At 38.9% G+C, this 19,158-nt stretch overlaps 1 protein-coding gene across 8 annotated transcripts in view; it reads right to left on the bottom strand.

Moving 5' to 3' along the window:
* rgs7 (regulator of G protein signaling 7) overlaps window positions 1-19,158 on the bottom strand; it is a 204,919-nt gene that overhangs the window by 39,392 nt on the left and 146,369 nt on the right. For all 8 annotated transcript variants that reach the window (XM_062975075.1, XM_062975078.1, XM_062975079.1 and 5 more), the window contains 2 exons: window positions 9,061-9,167; window positions 7,196-7,247 (listed from right to left, as the gene is read on the bottom strand). In XM_062975075.1, coding sequence (XP_062831145.1) covers window positions 7,196-7,247; window positions 9,061-9,167 — 159 coding nt within the window. The remainder of the gene's footprint in view (window positions 1-7,195; window positions 7,248-9,060; window positions 9,168-19,158) is intronic.

Below are 19,158 nucleotides of genomic sequence, written 5' to 3'. Positions count from 1 at the left end.
AATAACAGGAAGATAACATCTTCAGATGCTTTTTTTGATGCAATCATCCCAGTCTTATTAAAAGTATCGGCCTTTGCTCGCTGCTCACAACACTATGTAACAAAATTGGAAAAAATTCTGTTTGTGGTTTGAAAGTGTAATTTCCTGTTTAATTGTGTGGTACTTTTTGGGCAAGGTCGTGGAATGTGTGGTGGCTGCACAACTCCAGGCATTCTAGGGAGATACTGATGATCTAGATCCGGCACTGTCTGGCTTCAGGACGGGACATGGTACCGAGACAGCCTTGGTCACTTTAGTCAATGATCTTCGCCGGGAGCTAGACAGGGGGAGTGTGTCCCTGCTGGTTCTGCTGGACCTCTCAGCGGCCTTCGATACCGTCGATCACGGTATCCTTCTGGGGTGCCTTGCTGGAATGGGACTTGGAGGTACTGTTTTACAGTGACTCCGGTCCTTTCAGGAGGGTCGTTCCCAGATAGTGTTACTGGGGGACACCTGCTCGTCCTCACAACCATTGACTTGTGGGGTCCCGCAGGGTTCAGTGCTGTCCCCCATGTTGTTCAACATATACATGAAGCCGCTGGGAGACATCATCAGGAGTTTTGGGGTGCGGTGTCATCTGTATGCAGATGATGTCCTGCTCTGTCACTCCTTCCCACCTATCACTAAGGAGGCTGTTCAGGTCCTGAACCGGTGTCTGGACCCTGTGTCGGACTGGATCAGGGCGAACAAATTGAAATTGAATCCAGACAAGACAGAGGTCCTCCTGATCAGTCATAGGGCCGAACAGGGTATAGGGTTACAACCTGTGTTGGACGGGGTCACACTCCCCCTGAAGACACAGGTCCACAGTCTAGGTGTTCTCCTGGAATCATCGCTGAGCCTGGAACCCCAGGTCTCAGCGGTGGCCAGGGGAGCATTTACACAACTAAGACTTGTGCACCAGCTGCGCCTGAACCTTGGGAAGTCTGACTTGGCCACGGTGGTCCACGCTCTGGTTACATCCTGTTTGGATTACTGCAACGCGCTCTACGTGGGGCTGCCTTTGAAGATGGCCTGGAAGCTCCAACTAGTACAATGGGCGGCAGCCAGATTAATAACCGGAGAGGCTTACAGGGAGCGTACTACCCCCTTGTTAAGCCAGCTCCACTGGCTGCCGATATGCTACCGAGCCCAATTCAAAGTGCTGGTTTTGACCTACAAAGCCCTAAACGGTTCTGGCCCATCTTACCTGTCCAAACGGATCTCCCCCTATGAGCCTTCCAGAACTCTTAGATCATCGGGGGAGGCCCTGCTTTCGGTCCCACCAGCCTCGCAGGTACAGCTGGTGGGAACAGGGGACAGGGCCTTCTTGGTGGTGGTTCCTCAGCTGTGGAACACCCTCCCCAGCAACATACGGCAGATACCAACTCTCCTAGGCTTCAGGAAAGCCTTAAAGACATGGTTGTGCACGCAAGCTTTTAATGAATGAGAACATGGACTTCACATGACCTGTACCAAGACTTATGTTGAGGATTCTGGATGAATGGATTTTAACCTTGGATATGTTTAAAATTTTATATAATGTGATTTTATTTTGTAATGGTATCTGCTTTTATATGAATTGTTGTTTTGTACACTGTTTTTAGGAATTGAATTTTTGCCTATTTATTGTAAGCTGCCTTGAGTCCCCCCTGGGGAGAAAGGTGGGGTAAAAATGATGTAAACAAATAAATAAATAAATAATACTTACTTTGAAAGTAGTTATGCTCCAGAAACTTTGTTTTTGTGGCTGCCACAAACTATATTGAATTGGTTGAGACCCTATGAGATCTTCACTGAAAAACTAAAACAAAATGTGCTACAGGTTAGCCAGCAAAAACAAAGTTTTTGTAGTTTCGTAAACTTTTCCCATGTTTTTATGAGAGAACCAATTAGAAAAAGACATTTATAAATGAGGAACCAAAGTTGTGTTACATAGTGTAATTAGGCATACATAAAAATATCCTATTATTGTTCTAATCTCACCACCTCAACTATGTAACTCTGAGATTTGATACTAACTCCTTCAGAGCCTCTGAAGAAATGGACTGAAATCCATGAAAGCTCATTCTAAAATAAGATGGTAGTAAAGGTGCAGTTAGATTCTCCCCCCACCCCCCCCCAAAAAAAAATGTTTAAAAGATTTTGTATGCTGTGGCATAAGCAGAACTTGTATGTCTTCAAGCTGACTCTAACTAACAATGACCCTAAGGAAAACATACTGCAGTGTTTTCTTGGCGAGATTTGTTTAGAGAAGAAATGCTTTTGCCTTTCCTATGAGACTAAGAGAAACTGGCCTATGGATGCCTAGCTTGGTTTCTATTGCTGAGCATGGAATTTGAATACTGCTGTCCAGAGGTGCAGCCTGTTCCTCAAATTACTGCATCATATTGGTTCCCTAAGGCATAACTACACCGCCGCCACTATCCCTGCTACCACCTTTGTGTACCTGCTGCCACTGGGAGGGAAGGGAAAGGAAGAGAGGGAGGGAGGGGGCAAGGAATGAGTGAAGGGAAAGAGGAAATGAAGTAGAGAGAAAAGGAAAAGGTGGAAAAAAGGGGGAAAAGAGGGAAGGGGGAGGGAGGGAGGGAGAAAAGGAAGAAAGAATGGTAGGTAGGAAACAGAAGGAAAGGATTTCAGAATTCAGAAAATGTGGTGTGTTCATTTGAACCTGGACTATGGCTCAACCTCACTCAACCTCAGAGGAAGTCAAAAGTAAATTCCCTTTGAAGAATTTTGACAAGAAAACTCTATGATAGTTTCATCCCAAGTCTGAAACAACTCAAAGGCACACAACAATCCTGCTTAATCATTAATTATATCTCATGTGGAAAGTGAGGTTCTAAAAACGTATTTGCAATCTCAAAAGGCTTAGAATACATAATTTTGGCCCCTCCATAAAGAAATAAAAACAGCCCCTACACTCCTCTCCTTAAAACAAAAACTCTTGAAAATGCACTTATGTACTTTAACATATGGAGAGGAGGAGGACTAGGACACTTTAAATTGATTCTATCAGATTATCTCATGGCAGCTATGACATATTTTAGGTAAACATCTATAACAGCTATTTTAATGTATTTTAATTGTCAAGTTATTGGTTTTATGTATATTGGATTATTTATACTGTTTAAATACTTTGGCTATAGGTTCATTGTTATTGTTATGTATTACTTTGATTTTTAATGTGTATGTATTATTTTGGACATTGAATGTTTGCCTTTTTTTCTGTGTGTAAACTGCCCTGAGTCCCTTCTGGGAGAGAGGACGGTCTAGAAATAAAGTTTGATGATTATATGATTGTGCAGGCCTGGTGTAGATTTTTCAGGATCTATACTTCCCTAGAATAGATTGCTTCCAGTAGATGTAATCAAAAATTCCAGCTGTCAATACACTTCCCGCTCTGAATCCTGAACTATTATGCAAACAGCAGTGATGTTCTATACCACTGGTATTCTTCACCCTTTTAATGTTCTAAATTAATTACTACAAATGGTATTAATTTCCCACAATTTTATTCTTCCTTATTAAGAATATGCAACTTGTGGAAAAGAAACCTATCCTGTATAGTTTCAGGAATATTTCATTCTTTAGTTGTAGAATTAATTGTGTTTTCAGTTGCCCATTAACACATACACTGTTCATTCCCTTCAATAGCATGCACTTCCTCAGGGATCAGCAAACTGTACTACAGAAGAAATCTATCTGGCCCACCAATCCCCAGTCCAGCCCTACAGAAAGGACTGCCTTTCTGGACTGAAGAGCTAAGAAATCCAGGTCTTGTATCTGATCCATCAACAGAGTTAAGAACTAGAACAATTTTTATCTCCACCCATTGAATGGATCTATGAACTGGAACTCCCACCCAACCAGGAATATTAGGAAATGAAATGTAGTTCTGCCAGGTCAAAATTCGCCATTCCTGCTTTAATATAATCCTACCATATAATGATGCACAACAATTTAGTATGGGAAGTAAAGTTATGAGAACATAGTTACTTGCTTAATTTATGCACATTGTGTTAAAAGAATAGGAACACAGCCTTTAAAAAAGTGATACTAATACAGGTTGTATACATACTGAATTGTACAAAAAAGGTGTTTTTAATTGAACACATAATGTTTCTTAATAAAGATATTTTTTTTGCATTGATTCTTTACTCACTTTTAGTTCAGAAACCTATATTTGATGTATGGGCTACTGAATAATCTGCCTTCTATAATAGGCTGTATCCACCGCACAGAATTATAGCAATTTGACATTACATTAACCACCATGATTCAATGTTATGTAATTTTTTATCTATGGTATTTGCCTTTCTCTGTCACAGAGGTCTGGTGACTGAAAAAACTAATCTCAGAATTCCATAGGATGAAGCTGTGACATTTAAAGTTGTGTTAAGCTGCTGTGTGGATGGTATCATTTGGCATGAAAATATTAATACAAGTTTAGTTTTAGTCAATAGAAGGATACAATAATTGACTGTGTTCTTGTTTACAAAATCATATCTCACTTCATTATCATCACTGAAGACGGATTAGTTAAAATGCTCATTCTTTTATGGTTGAAGGAGGTATGTCTTAGTGCAAATCTTTCATATTTATTTAGAAGCCAGTGTCATTGAACCTTGCTCCCTGAAAACTGCACATAGAATTGTAACTATTCTTCCAACTATAGTTAACACAGTGATGTATCTTGATTCCTCCTTATCCAAAGACCTCTAAAATGCCATCAATTTTAGCACATGCCTAATTTGCCAAAAGTCTTGTTGCAGAGCATCAGTCTCCATATCCCGAAGGCAGGAACATCACATTTGTATCGTGACAACTGGGGTAGTTTAAAAATTACTGCTATTCAGTTCTGTAGTTCTTTTTGTATTAATTGGAGGTCAGGATTTTTATATGTTAAATGCTGCACTTGTTGAAAATATTTAGAAACGCTGAGCTTTTAAAAGACCACATTTAAAAATTTCTGAAAGCTTTGTTATCAGATATTTTTGACTTTATCAGAAGATAGACCCTCAAATCTTGATTGACCTTAAGTCTTTAACTGAAGCCATGTGTTCCTTTTCTCTCAGCTACATAATCTAGGAAATTATAACTGGGGAAAAGAATAGCAACAGCCCCAGCCTAACACAATAAATCAATAGTGCACTAAGTGATGGAAAACATTTAAAATACCTTTTGAAATAAATTGAATATATTTCACATTTAACATTTAGAGACTTCAGTCCAAAATATCATGCAAATATCGCTATACAAGCCTCACCTTACAGCCAAGGGAATATGGGAACTAATTATTTATAGGGTTGCTATATTTGATCAGTGTAACAAGAAGTAACCTAATAATTCTGTATTTACTTTAAAGCCCTATACACTTTGGGTTCAACCTATCTTTGTGACTGCATCTCTCTCTACGAACCAGCATGGACTCTGAGATTTACAGGGGAGGCCCATCTCTTTGTCCCACCACCGTCTCAGGCATGGTTGGTGGGAACGACAGGGCCTTCTCTGTGATGGCCCCCGCTTCTGGAATACCCTCCCAAAAGAGATTACATTAGCCCCAACCTGAAAACATGGATGTTCAGACAGGCCTTTGTCCTTGAGTAGGCTGAATTGGCCCATATGAAGCTGACACTTGGAACTTTGTGAATTGATGGCAGTTTTATCTACTGTTGTTTTAAAATTGTACTATTTTGATTTTATGCTATATGTGTTAACGGGGGGTTGTTATTATAATTTTATGTGACTTGTTTTATACTTTTGTACAGTTTTTACCTGTTGCTTGTTATATGTGCCCCCTGGAGTGCCTTGTAAGCTGCCCTGAGTCCCTTCGGGGAGATGGTGGCGAGATATAAATAAAGATTATCATCATCATCATCATTTAGTGGGGGTCCTTAGATGAGTTCTTACATTTGTCGTATGCAACAGTTACTATGTATAACATAGTAATTGTGGGTGCATATACTCTTTAGAATTGATTCTGTTTGGCACACCTTTAACAACGATGGCTAAACGCCATGTGAGCATGGGAGTTGTACTTTCACAAAATTTTCACCCTTCTCAGCTGATGACTGTCTCACCAAACTACAAATCCTGTGATTTCATAACATTGAGCCATGATGATTAAAGTAGTGCCAAACTGCATTAATTCTAGGGTGGATGTACCTTAAATATTACTAATTATCAAGCAGAAATTTAGCAAATAATAATAATAATAATAATAATAATAATAATAATAATAATAATAATAATGAGTCATGGAGTATTTACAGTTTCTCAACCAAGGTCAACTCACATTGTAGAGATAAGATTTTCTTTCCTAGAATGGAGTGACCTCCTCTCCCTTCGCTATAAAAATGTCAGACTTTTCTGAACAAGGGAAAGAAATAATTGAAAAGATCAGGAAAAATCAAACTTGTGGTTTTGTCCTGAGAGGATGTGTGTAACCCAGCCTAGGAACTTGGTCCATTGAGCTGGCATCTAGTTCATCATGCAAACTCAGTGAAAATGGGTTGTGACAACTTAAGTAAGATGAAGAGACATGTGATAACTTTTTAGGTTTTAGGTTTTATTGCTGCACTCCTTTTAACACTTTTATGTAAACAATAAACCAACATTGTGGTATACCTGTGTCTCCATTTCAACAGACCATGCATTCTTGGTTCGCCTTTGAGTGAACCAAAGTCCTGGGACTGGTATATCAGTGTTTGGAAGAGGGGGAAAACCTGCACCTAAGCAACTCAAATCCCTGGATATTAGCATATGAGGACAATGATTTCTGTGATGGATACAGGGAAAATGTACAAAGTTGTGTCTTGCTGTCCTGCTGCGAACCACTTCTCAGTCGATACTTTTCAGCTGGCTGCTTACTGTTGTTCCAGCCTAAGTAACAATGCCAACTACCTTTGAATTAGCTTTCTGAGTCAGTGCATTTACAAAACATTTGGCAAAAAGAGTACTATTTTTGTATTCCCAGCTCATGAGCAGATTTATCCTCTGCCTTAGTAAACTTTGTAAACCAAAGCCAATCTTGAGCTCAGCATTAGCAGTTCTTGCCCAGGGTTCGGAAATTAAGGTCAAGGGTGGTTTAGTAAGGAGCAAAGATGGTTTAAATGAACTTTCATCCATACAATGCAAGACTCCGGACTGAAAGAGAAGAGAGATCCACACTGACCATAATCTGTGTTTTCCGGCTCCCAACAATTGGATGGCCAAAAATAGGGGGTCTGCAAATAAAAGCAAATGAGAAATTTGGTGAGAAAAGGCTGAATATTAACACTGTACGTATCAGTTTTGTTTTTTGACTTTAAGCATTCCAAGGAAGTGATAAGACTATCTGCATGACAAATTCAAATGGCATAAAGTGAAAGTAAGTGGATATTCAGCCTAACTCTCTTAGTGACTTAAGACCAGGAGTTAGAAGTAGTTTGTTTTCATTTTCTACAGCCACATTCACCACTTCTATACTGTACAAGATTAGGAATTTTGGAACTAATTCCCAGCATAAGACAGATAACTTCATATTTTCTATGTGCTGCTTTGATTTCCTGCCTATAAAGACTGCTGGAAAGCAAGTTTTCAGGGAAGTTAGAAACTAACATAGCATGTAGTAGACATTGGACTATTATCTAGCTAGAACTGCTTGGTCAGTACTACTCTCAGAAATTGAGTTAATCAACCTCTAGGATTATTCAAAGGGAGAACAAAATTCTGTATATCAAAGCATCTGCATATGATGATAAAGTTTTACGTGCAAAAAGGAATTGCCAAAATGCTGTCTATGATCTATAACTCCCAAATAGGCTCCCATCTGAAAGATTCTATCTTCTGAAATAAGTCTGCCTGAGTTGTGCAACACAAAGGCCTTTTTTGTCTCTCAATCTTCAGACACACATTGTGTGCATTTGTTTAAAATATCTCCCATTTCCATGGTCATCTTTGTCAAATGCTTGTTGCAATGACTACTTTTGTAATATGGCTGTGCACATAGTGTTAACAATTGGATGCACAAAAACAATATTTGTTTAATTGAAAAAGTGAAACATGTATAGAAGTTGTGCTTCTGTATGGTCACGGGCACTATCTGGAGCAAATGTTTTCCTTCCTTCTTCCTTGTTCTTTTTCTGTCTCTTGCCTTGGGTTTTCAGGTTGAATATGGGACACAACTATACATTCAATGTCCTGGAGCACGGAGACACAGTATACAGTTTAAACAAGTGGAACTACACAACATCTCTTCCCTCATCCCAAATCCTCCTTTTAGCTGTTGTATCTCTCCATTCTGAAACAGCCACTTATTGGCCACTAGGAACTGGGAGTGGTGTGGTGGCAGAGATGTACCCAGACATCTTCCTATAACTAGATGAACAACACTAGGTATAATTTTACATTATGTTTTCCTGTTCATAGTGCCATCTGGGGGGCATGGTAGCTGGGCAGGTGACAGAGTGCAAACTAAAGCATTGAGTGATACCATTTCTACACATTTTTAGTACAGTGTAGAAATTTTTATTTTTAAAAATTTATATAGTTAGAAATAACATTTTTTGTAATCCTAGTTCATATGTATCCTGTCAATATACCTGCAAGGCTAAAACTATATGTCAATTTATTTTTTGAATCTGATCACAGCTATCACTATGATCCATGCACAACAATGTCCGGAATCACATTGTTTCCTCTGCATGGATAACAATTACATGTTGTTTTCATTGCAGATTTTTTTAAACAGTCACGGATGTTGCCACATTTTCTGGTATTTTAGTGACAATATGTCAGTTTGTTGGAAAATCTATGGAGGTGACACCAACCTCAGTGATGCCATTGCTGCCCCAATATCTATTAAACGTCTAGGAGTCCTTCCCCCTATTCAACTCCACTCTTCTTCTTCCTGCTCTTCAAATCACACTGTTTTCTCAGACATTTCATACCTCTATTAGTCCTGAACCACTCTTATAATGACTACATTATCATGGCCAAATCTCTTGCTATTAACATGAAAAGTATAAAGAATAAATCAAAGAATGCAACCATACTCACTTGGAACCGGTAAAATGTACCATCATCCTTCAGTGTTAAAACATGGTCTGAGATAGGAAAGAAATAACCATGAGCAGCCATTAATGTTCCCAAATGAAGGGCCTCCACTGTGTCAGAAGGAGAGAGAAAACATGTAAATGTCTTAATTTCATGTGATTTTATTGTCTGAAACAGTTTCAACATTTTTTGTTTCTGATATTATTTTCCTCATTTGTGATATTTTAGGGTAAAAGACTAATGTGTGTGTGCAGCTGCATGTATATGTGTGTGAACTTGTGTCTATCCATTTCTTACCATAAACCCTCTTTAGTAAGAGGTATTAAATGTCTGATTAGCACATACTGAGTGTAGGAAGTAACAAGCAATGCCTATAACCTTCTTACTGGATTTAGGTTTAGAAAACTCTTACCAAATGCTGCAGATTCTGATTCCTTTACATCAAAAGGCAGGAAATCCTAGCACTATTTGTATAAGTGTTGTTTTGAACTACCAAATCTCTCACCTATCTGCACCCTGCCTTACATGAAAATCAGCAAATTTTAACTTGCCCAAAACTAGTCTACAAAGACAAATATTCTGCATTTTCTGATAAATCCTTCAGAAATTATGGAAAATATAACAGGATTTGTATCTGTCAGGGTGCTGCTTTATAGAATTTCCATTCACTTATCTACCCATATGCATTTAAAGGCAGTAAAAGATGGCATCCAACTTTCTTGAGCCCACCCTGAATCTCCATGTGTGGCTCCATATAAGGCTGTTTTATTCATGATCCATTTACACAACATCAGGCATCAATATGGACAGTCAGTGACACTTTATCGCAAATCAGTCATTACAGCTTTTTAATTGATAGGTTGATTTATTGATATACCAGATTAATGGATCATGGGAAAGTGGTGAATTTAGTCTATCTTGATTTCAGAAAGGCTTTTGGAAAAAAATGCTCTCATACAAGTAAGATGGCAAAATCTGAGCAAAATATTATTACTATTAGCTTGATCCATAACTTGTTGATTGTAAGTACTCAACCAATATCAATTTATGGTGTAGTATCCTCAATGGAATGCTTCAGAATTTGTCTTAAATTAATTTTTTAATGAATGATCTTGTTGAAAGTTTAGGGGGCACATAGCTAAGAGACATAGGACTATTAGGGAAGCAAGTACACTTGGGCTGGTGAAGACAAGATTAATGAGAGATAGAATAGTGGTCTTTGGTAACTGAAAGCTTGTCATACAGTTGTTGGAGTTGACTAGCTTCTTGCTGCTCAACAATACAACAACCAATAGGCAGAAATAACAGGGAAGCTTATTTCACCTAAATACTACTAACAGATGGACATTCATTCTCCTAGTTCATTCCCATGTCTTTTCCCAGCCTCAAAATTCTAAGGTAGTGCAAAAAGAAAGTATCTAAAAATGTCATTAAAACTTTCTGTACCACTAAACAGCTGTTAATACTGTGCCATGATGCTCCAAATCACATCTGCCCGGATGTCAAGGCCCATCTCGCTACACAGCCTAGATCTGGGATATGCAACTTATTTTCCTGCTGTCACTAGCTTCTTCTCCTCCCCCACACATCCAAAGCCCACATGCATAACGATAGACCTGATCTTAAAGGATGGGAAAATCTACTTTTATTATCCAGAATGTCCTGAAATAGAACAGGTTGCTACTGATGATGGGTACTGTAGAAAGAGAAATTCTAAAATTAAAAATATACAAGTAAGGAAATCCAAACAAAGCTCATTGTATGCTTTGCTTATCAATAGGTGATTGGCAGGTTAAGCTACATGATGCAAGATGAAAACTGTCAGCTATAACAATGGGAGATCAGGACTAGCAATAGAAGTCACTGCTGTGGAACACCTCCAGAATAACATCTTTCCGAAAGAATGAATGAAAGAAAGAAAGAAAGAAAGAGAGAGAGAGAGAGAGAGAGAGAGCGCAAAACTATTTTTAATTAGCAATCAGTTTAAAAGGCAAGGGGATTTTGTACATAGCAGTTTTGACATGGCTACATTCTGAAAATGCCTAGAGGGGTCAATTGATTTTTCACACACAAAATAATTTATTGCTAGTATTGTGCTATGCTAATAATATAATATTGTATGTAAATTTAATTTTTAAGCCGCTCTGAGTCCCCTTCGGGGTGAGAAGGGTGGGATATAAATGTATTAAATAAATAAATAAATAAATAATAGTTCATCTCAACTGTTTCATATCAAGTAATAATAAACTTTATTACGGTCCATGGACCCGCAGCTGTTAAGTATATAACATACAGGAGTTTACAGAACAATCAAAACAGAAATGTGCTAAACAGACACATACTACACAATATCTGGTAATACCCTTACTATGCTCTTTCTCAGCCTTGCTGCCACTACAAGGAACTTTGCCACTGTGAGGGTCACCTCGTGGTGTTTATCCTCCATAAGATATCTGACCTTCCCTTGCGGGGCATAGTCAGACAATTGGGTCAGGATTAGGTTTATGAGTTGACCTCATTGGGCTGAGTAATAGCGGCACTGCAACAGGATGTGTTCTAATGATTCTATTTCGTTTCCACTGCACAGGCATAATCTTTGGGAGTAGGGGATACCAGATAGTCTGCCATTTAGCAGCTCTGATGGAAGTACATGTAGTCTCGCTTTTGTGAAGAATCTATGGTAGTTAGATACTGTGAGATTGTTAAGATAATTACATGACTTAAATGGCTCAGTGTATAGTAAGTTCAGGGCCCTGGGGGAACATGGTGAATTTGAGTGAGCTCTGAGCTCTCCCAGGGCAATGTCCCTCATCCGTTGCTTCAGTAATTTCTGTGCCATTTTGAAACCAAGGTGCAGCAAAAGGGATGCTGATAGACCAATTGCGGTTGCTTTCCAATCGGCCCTCCTTGCTCAAATGGGTTGAGTGGTTTCAGATGGGATAAAATGTGATAGGCCCATTCCCAATTTGAATACAATTGTTTTCTACCAGAGATTCAGTTTCAGAATCCAGGCCCTTGTGCTTAGTGGACATTCGCCTGTTTCTAGAAACAAGACCGCTTTAGGAATGCAGTACGGCACATTTAGCAGGTCTCTTATAAACCTTGCTTGGACTCTGTCTAAGTTTACATATGTTTTTCCCCACCAGATAGCTGCATCAAAAAGAAGTTTTGAGGCAATTTTGGCATTAAAGATTTTTAATGCCGAGGGGACATGTTGTCCTCCTTTGGTGTAGTAAAATCTTTGGAAGTAAAATCTTGATTTTTAAAATGCCTCCTTGCTGCTTAGTACCAGAGTTCATAAAGCTTTGCTTATAACTGAAAATGCACTACAATAGCCCAATGAAAGTCTTTACCCATGGTAAAGACTAGGAAACATGCCGTTGTTAACCTCCCTGTTCTTCCAAATCTGCTCTGATATGACTTAGGTGCCATAACTTTCACTACTTGTGCCAGCAGGACTGATGACTTGAAGGTTGGGTTGCTGACCTGAAAGTTGCTGGTTCAAATCCCACCTTGAGAGAGCACAGATGAGCTCCCTCTAGCAGCTCCATCTCCATGCGGGGACATGAGAGAAGCCTCCCGCAAGGATGATAAAAACATCAAAACATCTGGGAGTCCCCTGGGCAATGTTTTTGCAGACGGTCAATTCTCTCACACCAGAAGTGACTTGTAGTTCTCAAGTCACTCATGACATGGGGGAAAAAATCAATGGAGGAAATATCTACAATGTAATCTTTAATGTACTGTGTGGAGAGAAAAAGATCCCCTGAGGCTGTCAGCCTACAGCCTTCTAGGAGAAAACTGATAAAAGGATATGTTCTTGTAAAGATTTATATGCCTACACTAAAGTTAAAGAAACTCACCTTTCTGTACTTCCCAGTGCTGCCAATCTGACAGGGAAAGTCCTGATCAATTCACTGACTTCCTAGTTTTTCAGCTGCTTTTAAAACATTCTGGTGTCCTTCTCTTTCTACAGCTCCCTCTACCTTATCCTCATACTTTAGTTGCTACAATTTGATTTCAAAGATAGCGTCTATCTAATTAGTTCAGAAGGAGAAGAGGAGACTCTAGCTCTTCACAATATGCTCAAACAGAAGCAGAGTGTTGCAGCTTCTATAAGTTAATGAGTTCCCATCCATTAATAACCTTTGTCATCTTGACCACACTCTGGGTTGCTAGGACACATAGGTCTTGCTTTTCATCTGTGAAATGTTGGAGAGTATGCCTTTCCTAGCTTCATGCTCTTTTGATATTTCTTCCAGGGTTACTTCTTCACCTACATTAAAGAACCGGGGGGGGGGGGGGGGGGGGCATGGTGGATGTTTAACTATTGTTTCTCAACTTCATGTAAGTGAACCATTTTTTTCATCATCAAGGACCAGCGCAATGCGATTTCCCAGGAAAGGGCCCCAAGAGCCATCTGATCAGACAAAAACCAGGAAAGGTGAACTTACTTCTGCTACCAGCCCTTATGAATCCCTTTTCAGCCAACCTGTCCTGCATTTATTTATTTATTATCAGCAACATATTCAATGTTTGTTGATTTCATGCATGTATGCACCTTAAAAGCTTTATAATATAAAACTGCAACCCAAAATGAATAAAATGATTAAAGGACTGACATCTTCCAATTATCTTGAGTGAATAACATGTACATTATTGATTCAGCAAGGGGAATTTCTATCTTGCTGGAAGGCCATTTTTAGATATAATTTGTTAACCAAAAATTACAAGAGGACCACCTGGAACTGGAGATAGGGCCTGTTCTTTTCATATGGAAATTCAACTAATAAATACTTGAATGGCATCTCACAATAGCTATTCCTGAAAGATACTCTGAGTATAATGGGGCATATTCGAAATAATGACTTTCAGAAATATAAATATAGCCTTCACTTCCAAAATATAAATATAGCTTTTTGCTTCGTAGCAGTCGAAAGCTAAATATCAGAAATATTCCTTTGATCTGCATTTTGTGAATAGAAGCTTTCAGCTTGTAAGGGACAATTTGGAGCAGACTTTTCATGAATATGCTCTTCCAGCAACCCAAGCAAATGAGCTCATTTACCTTTGCTGTGTTAGTGGAGCAGTGATTCATATAACAGATTTTGGTCAAGCAAAATGGGATATTTTGCCCTGTGCTGTCAAAATGCCCTCTTTTCTCTGGAATACATTAGATTGCCTAGCATATCGGAGAGATTATTGGTAAACTGGAGGAGGTTTTAACAACACACTGAAGCAACACAGGAGATATTATTCACTTCTTTGCTAAAAGAGACCTGAGCCCTCAAGAATTTCTCACCATTTCCTCAGCTCTCAGCATAAACAACAACAACAACAACAAAAACTTTATTTATATACCACTCTATCTCCGATAAGAACTCAGAGCGGTTTATACATCATAAAAACAATCAATACATATACAGAATACAAAATACAAAAAACCAATATAACAGCAATTAACAAACATGTTTAAAATTCCAACATTTTAAAACAATATAATACCTAGTAAGAGCAATTGCAGATCGCTCCCTTGAGTAGTTCTACAACAAAAGGGTGTAATATATAAAATATATAAAACAGGCAAGATGGCAGTATGGCCGGAATAGGACTCATATGGTAAAAATGGCATAAAGCCAAGGCAAAGTGTGACTGATAGCAAGGAACCTAGGCCAAAAGGCAGCCACCCTCCGGGCTAATCAGGGCAGGCTCCTCTTGGTCCGAGCAGCAGGAGAGCAAGCAGGCAAGGGTGGTGAGTGTCCAGCCAGCAGATATTTTAAAGCCTCCTCCTCCACTCTCTTCCCCTTCTACCAGTTCATGGGGGAGGGGCAGCAGGACAGGCTCCTTCTCCTGAGCAAGCAGGCAAAGGTGGTGAACAGCAGGAGAGCAAGCAGGCAAGGGTGCTTAGTCATATTAAGCCTCTAAGTTTATTTCTTACCTGTGTATGTGTGTGTATTCTCAAGTTGCCTTCCAACATATGGTGATCCCATAAATTTCACAGGCTTCCCTAAATCTAAATTCAATGTCAGTTGGCCTATTGCAACCTGACCAACATCTTCCATTCACAAATGAAATATCACCTTGACAAAAAGACTGGGCTACACTTCTGTAACAGAATCCCAATCAGGGCTCCGATCACCCATCTTTGCATTTTAACTATCAAGAGCTGCATTTGGTAATTTGGAGTGAAGGTGGCAGCTATACTCCATAAATGGTTGTGACTGTCGATCAGCTGCTTCGGTGTGGAAAAGCCAGTTCTTTTTACCAATTTTTAAATAAAAATAGACACAGTTGTAGAAAACAAAACCAATAATAAAACCAATGCATTATCTAACAACTAAGATAAATATCTATTTTAGTGGTAGCTCCGCACACAGACAAGACTCAGTTTCAAACATTCTGTACAAACCCCTTCTGCATTCTCAGCTCTGTAAATCCCAATTCAGTTCTTCTCCTGTGACTACATTCTTTCATAAATAGACCCAAGAAGAGGTAGCAGATGGCAAAAGAGACCTCTAGAGTGATCAGGTCAAAACAAGATCACTCCAGGTCAGTCAAAGCCTAACTGATACAGAATACAGAGAGCTGAATATCATTTTCAAGGATGCAGCACCCAAGAGTCCAATTTTACTTGCTGAGTCTTTGAAGCAGTATTTAACAATGAAGAAACAAGTTGAATTGATTTCTATTTGTGAAAAGTGATAGGGATGGAATTGGTGAAGATTTTGTTTCTCTTTGGATTCTGAAAAGAATTTCTCCATATTCTATATGGCAAGGGTAGTAGGCAGGAGGACTCTAGACATAAATGCTCATCTAGATAGTTGGGCATCTTATTCCACCAACATCATCTTTACTGCAGAATTCACACAGAATGAGACTCACAGAGCAAACCATTTAGAATATTGCCATACCAAGAATTGTAAACAATGTCACCATGTCTCCAACAACTATCAGTTTTTGACAGAAAAAATAGCAATATTTGTAAACACAAAAAGGTTCTGGTTACAATTTTTGCAAAGAAATGCAAAACTACAACTAAGACTATTACAATTCACTTTCTTGGTCACTTGTGGAAATTGGAGGTCTTTTTTGTCCACGCAACAACCAAAATTCCTTCCCCAACCTTCTTTTTAAGTGGTGGAATCCTCATCTCCAAATATGAGTTTCCATCTTCTTGTAGATGGGTTTTTTAAAATGTGTAGATTAAAAAAGCAAAATACAGTAGAGTTCTGGTTATCCGTATTATCCGACGCGCCGCCAGGGGCTTGGCGGAGTGTCATATTCTCCCCGCACCTCGCTTGCTCACCTTTGAGGAGCAGCCTGAGGAAGGGAGCACTGCTGAGCCGGAGGGAGCTAGTGAGAGAGAGGAGGACTTTCCCTCATCGGGCTGCCCCAAAAGGATGTGAAGGAGGAGGTGGCAGTGGAGGGGGAGGCAGATGCAGCGGCAGCCATGGAAGGTAAGGGCCGGGGCCTTTGGAGAAGCACGGAGCATGTTGCTAAGCAGCAACACGCCCCATGCTTCCCTAAGCTGGGGCGCTTGCCCACAGATCTGGTTATCTGACAGATCTGGTTATCCCACTTTTGGCCCACCCGTTTAAGTTGGTTAACCGGAACTCTACTGTATTTAGATATTAACATTTCTCAATAGATTTTCACATTTCTCAGCAAAGTTGAGTTTGAGAACAATCAATCATTGCTAGACCATTTTCTACCTGTTCCTACAATAAAATCAAATTTTAGCTATAGTTATATCATTCTGCCACAATAATAATAATAATAATTATTATTATTATTATTATTATTATTATTATTATTTTCTTTTTATCTCCCCGAAGGGAGTCAGGGCGGCTTACATGGGGCCAAGCCCAGGTCACAAACAATATAAAAACATAACAATAAAACAATCAATCAACAATAAAACAAGTCATAGGTCAAGATACAGTAAATATACTATGATAAAATCCTGGGTTGGCTCTAAAAAAGAACTGGGCCAAAAAAGTGCAATTAGTGTCAGATTCAATCAAGGTGAGGCAGATCCCAGAACTATTGTTCTTACAATGAAGTCTGTAATTGATTATACATGCTTCAACTTGGTTTATGTTAAATGTGCAGTATGCCAATATCTTTCCAGGAGCTAGGGTTTTGGATTAATCCATTTTAAGGGTAGATGAGAACTTATATACCTATCTTAGGGGCAGGTGATGAGCAGTATATGGCAGTGGGGACTCATATAATCCAAATCTAGATGGGTGAAATCACTGCTGGAAACACTGACATCCTAGAAACTATGTGTAGAAACTTCATTAAAAGCCAGAATAACTGGCTTAGGAGATGTGTTATAAAACTTTAGTCCAGACTTTTTGTAAACATTTTCTTTACTGAAGGGTGTGTTCCTCATTTTAATAGAGTGTGTGGAGCATCAGATCAGTGGAATGTGTTTACTGTAAAACACAACTGGAATAGATCCCTGGAAAAAAAAAATGCTATTAATCAATTCTGGGGCCCCAAACCCACCCCCCTCCCCATTTTTGTTATGTGTTTTTTAATAAGAAAATGTATTTTTAAAATAACAAATGATGTATAAATGCACATTTACATGGAACAATAAAAAGAAAGATCCACTTTTAAATGGTAGAAGCACAAAGTTGTGGCAAGGAAGCACATTTGAGGCAACAAAATGTGTGTTGGCCAATGTAACAGCAAGGCAAAACCTGCACATTCACATGGAACAATTAAAAAGAAAGATCAATAGTAGAAGCACAAAGTTGTGGCAAGGAAGCACAAAACACAAAGTGAAGAGACAGAAGCATCATTTTTTCATACTCTACTCATTCCAGCACACCCCCTCTCTTGCTCCCTTTCCTTCTCTCTCTTCATAAAGCCAAACATACCAGGAATAAAAACCACACAAAATCAACCAAGCCAAAGTTCTCAAAGTGGACAAGAGCATGAGGCACAGATGCTGCTCCCTTGAAGCCCTTAAAACCCTGTCCTCTTGCGCTTGCACTCCCGCTCATGCTAGCACTCCCTCTCACACTAGCACTCCCTCTGGCACTAGCCCTTAACTCAAAATGCTGCTTGTATGTCAAAGTGAAACCTGGGCCAAGCAACAGAACACTTTTAAATAGAGGCTCCACTGTATTGGGGTTTGAATCACAAACATGTTTTTACAGCAACAACAAAAGACCATCATTTTTAGTTCCAAGTGGTTTTACAGAAATATATTTTCACAAAAAAGTCCTCAAATGTGAAAAATCTAGTAACAGTTGAACATTCTCTGATTGGGTGCCCTTATGTGTCACATACAAGTAAACTATTTTTTACCTCCTTAAGTTCTAGATGTGTAAAATAGCATATATGTAAAACAATGGGAGGCGGTCACTCTAATGCAAATGTAGGAGACAGTGTACCTTGTGCACAGCAAATAAACAATTGCTGCATCTTTTACTGGTGGTATGAACTTGAGAACTTGCTAATTAGAAGTTAAGAGAACTGCTAACTTTTAAAGAAAAAATAACCCCCACATAATAGATTTTCTTTGGAAATAATTATTCAGCAGTCACACTTGCAAATTAAGACATGTCTATCCTCCATTAGCAAATCACAAAACAAGCACACTATGCAAGATGGGCATCTGCTATGACACATATACACCTCTCACTATTTGAGTGAGAACATTACATCTTCTAAATCTGTGCTAATGTATTATCTAGCAGATTTCTTAGGGAAATACATTATAGAACTAATGCAGTTTGACACCAACTGCCATGGTTCAATACTATAGAATCCTGACAACTGTAGTTTGGTGAGGCACCGAGAGAGATTTATGTATAAGTTTATACATACACATGTGCCAAACCATATGCAAGAATATAATGCCATCTTTCATGTTTTAACACCTTCTAAAAATGATGCCACTAGAGAGGAAAGAAATCAGTAATTCTCATCTAAAAGGGATTATCACAGTACAGAAAGAAAGAAAAAAGATAGGGATGAGCACACTGGCCTTCTTCCCTCCTGAACATCCCTGACCTTATTCTTACATTTCCTCCCTATTTTTACTCAAGTACAACCAAAAAGAAAATCAAATCATTTGGAATG

The sequence above is a fragment of the Anolis carolinensis genome, chromosome 1 (genome assembly GCF_035594765.1).
Source record: "Anolis carolinensis isolate JA03-04 chromosome 1, rAnoCar3.1.pri, whole genome shotgun sequence".
Lineage (NCBI taxonomy): Eukaryota > Metazoa > Chordata > Lepidosauria > Squamata > Dactyloidae > Anolis > Anolis carolinensis.
Note: the sequence above shows the minus strand (reverse complement) of the source record. Positions and strands in the feature narration are given on the sequence as shown.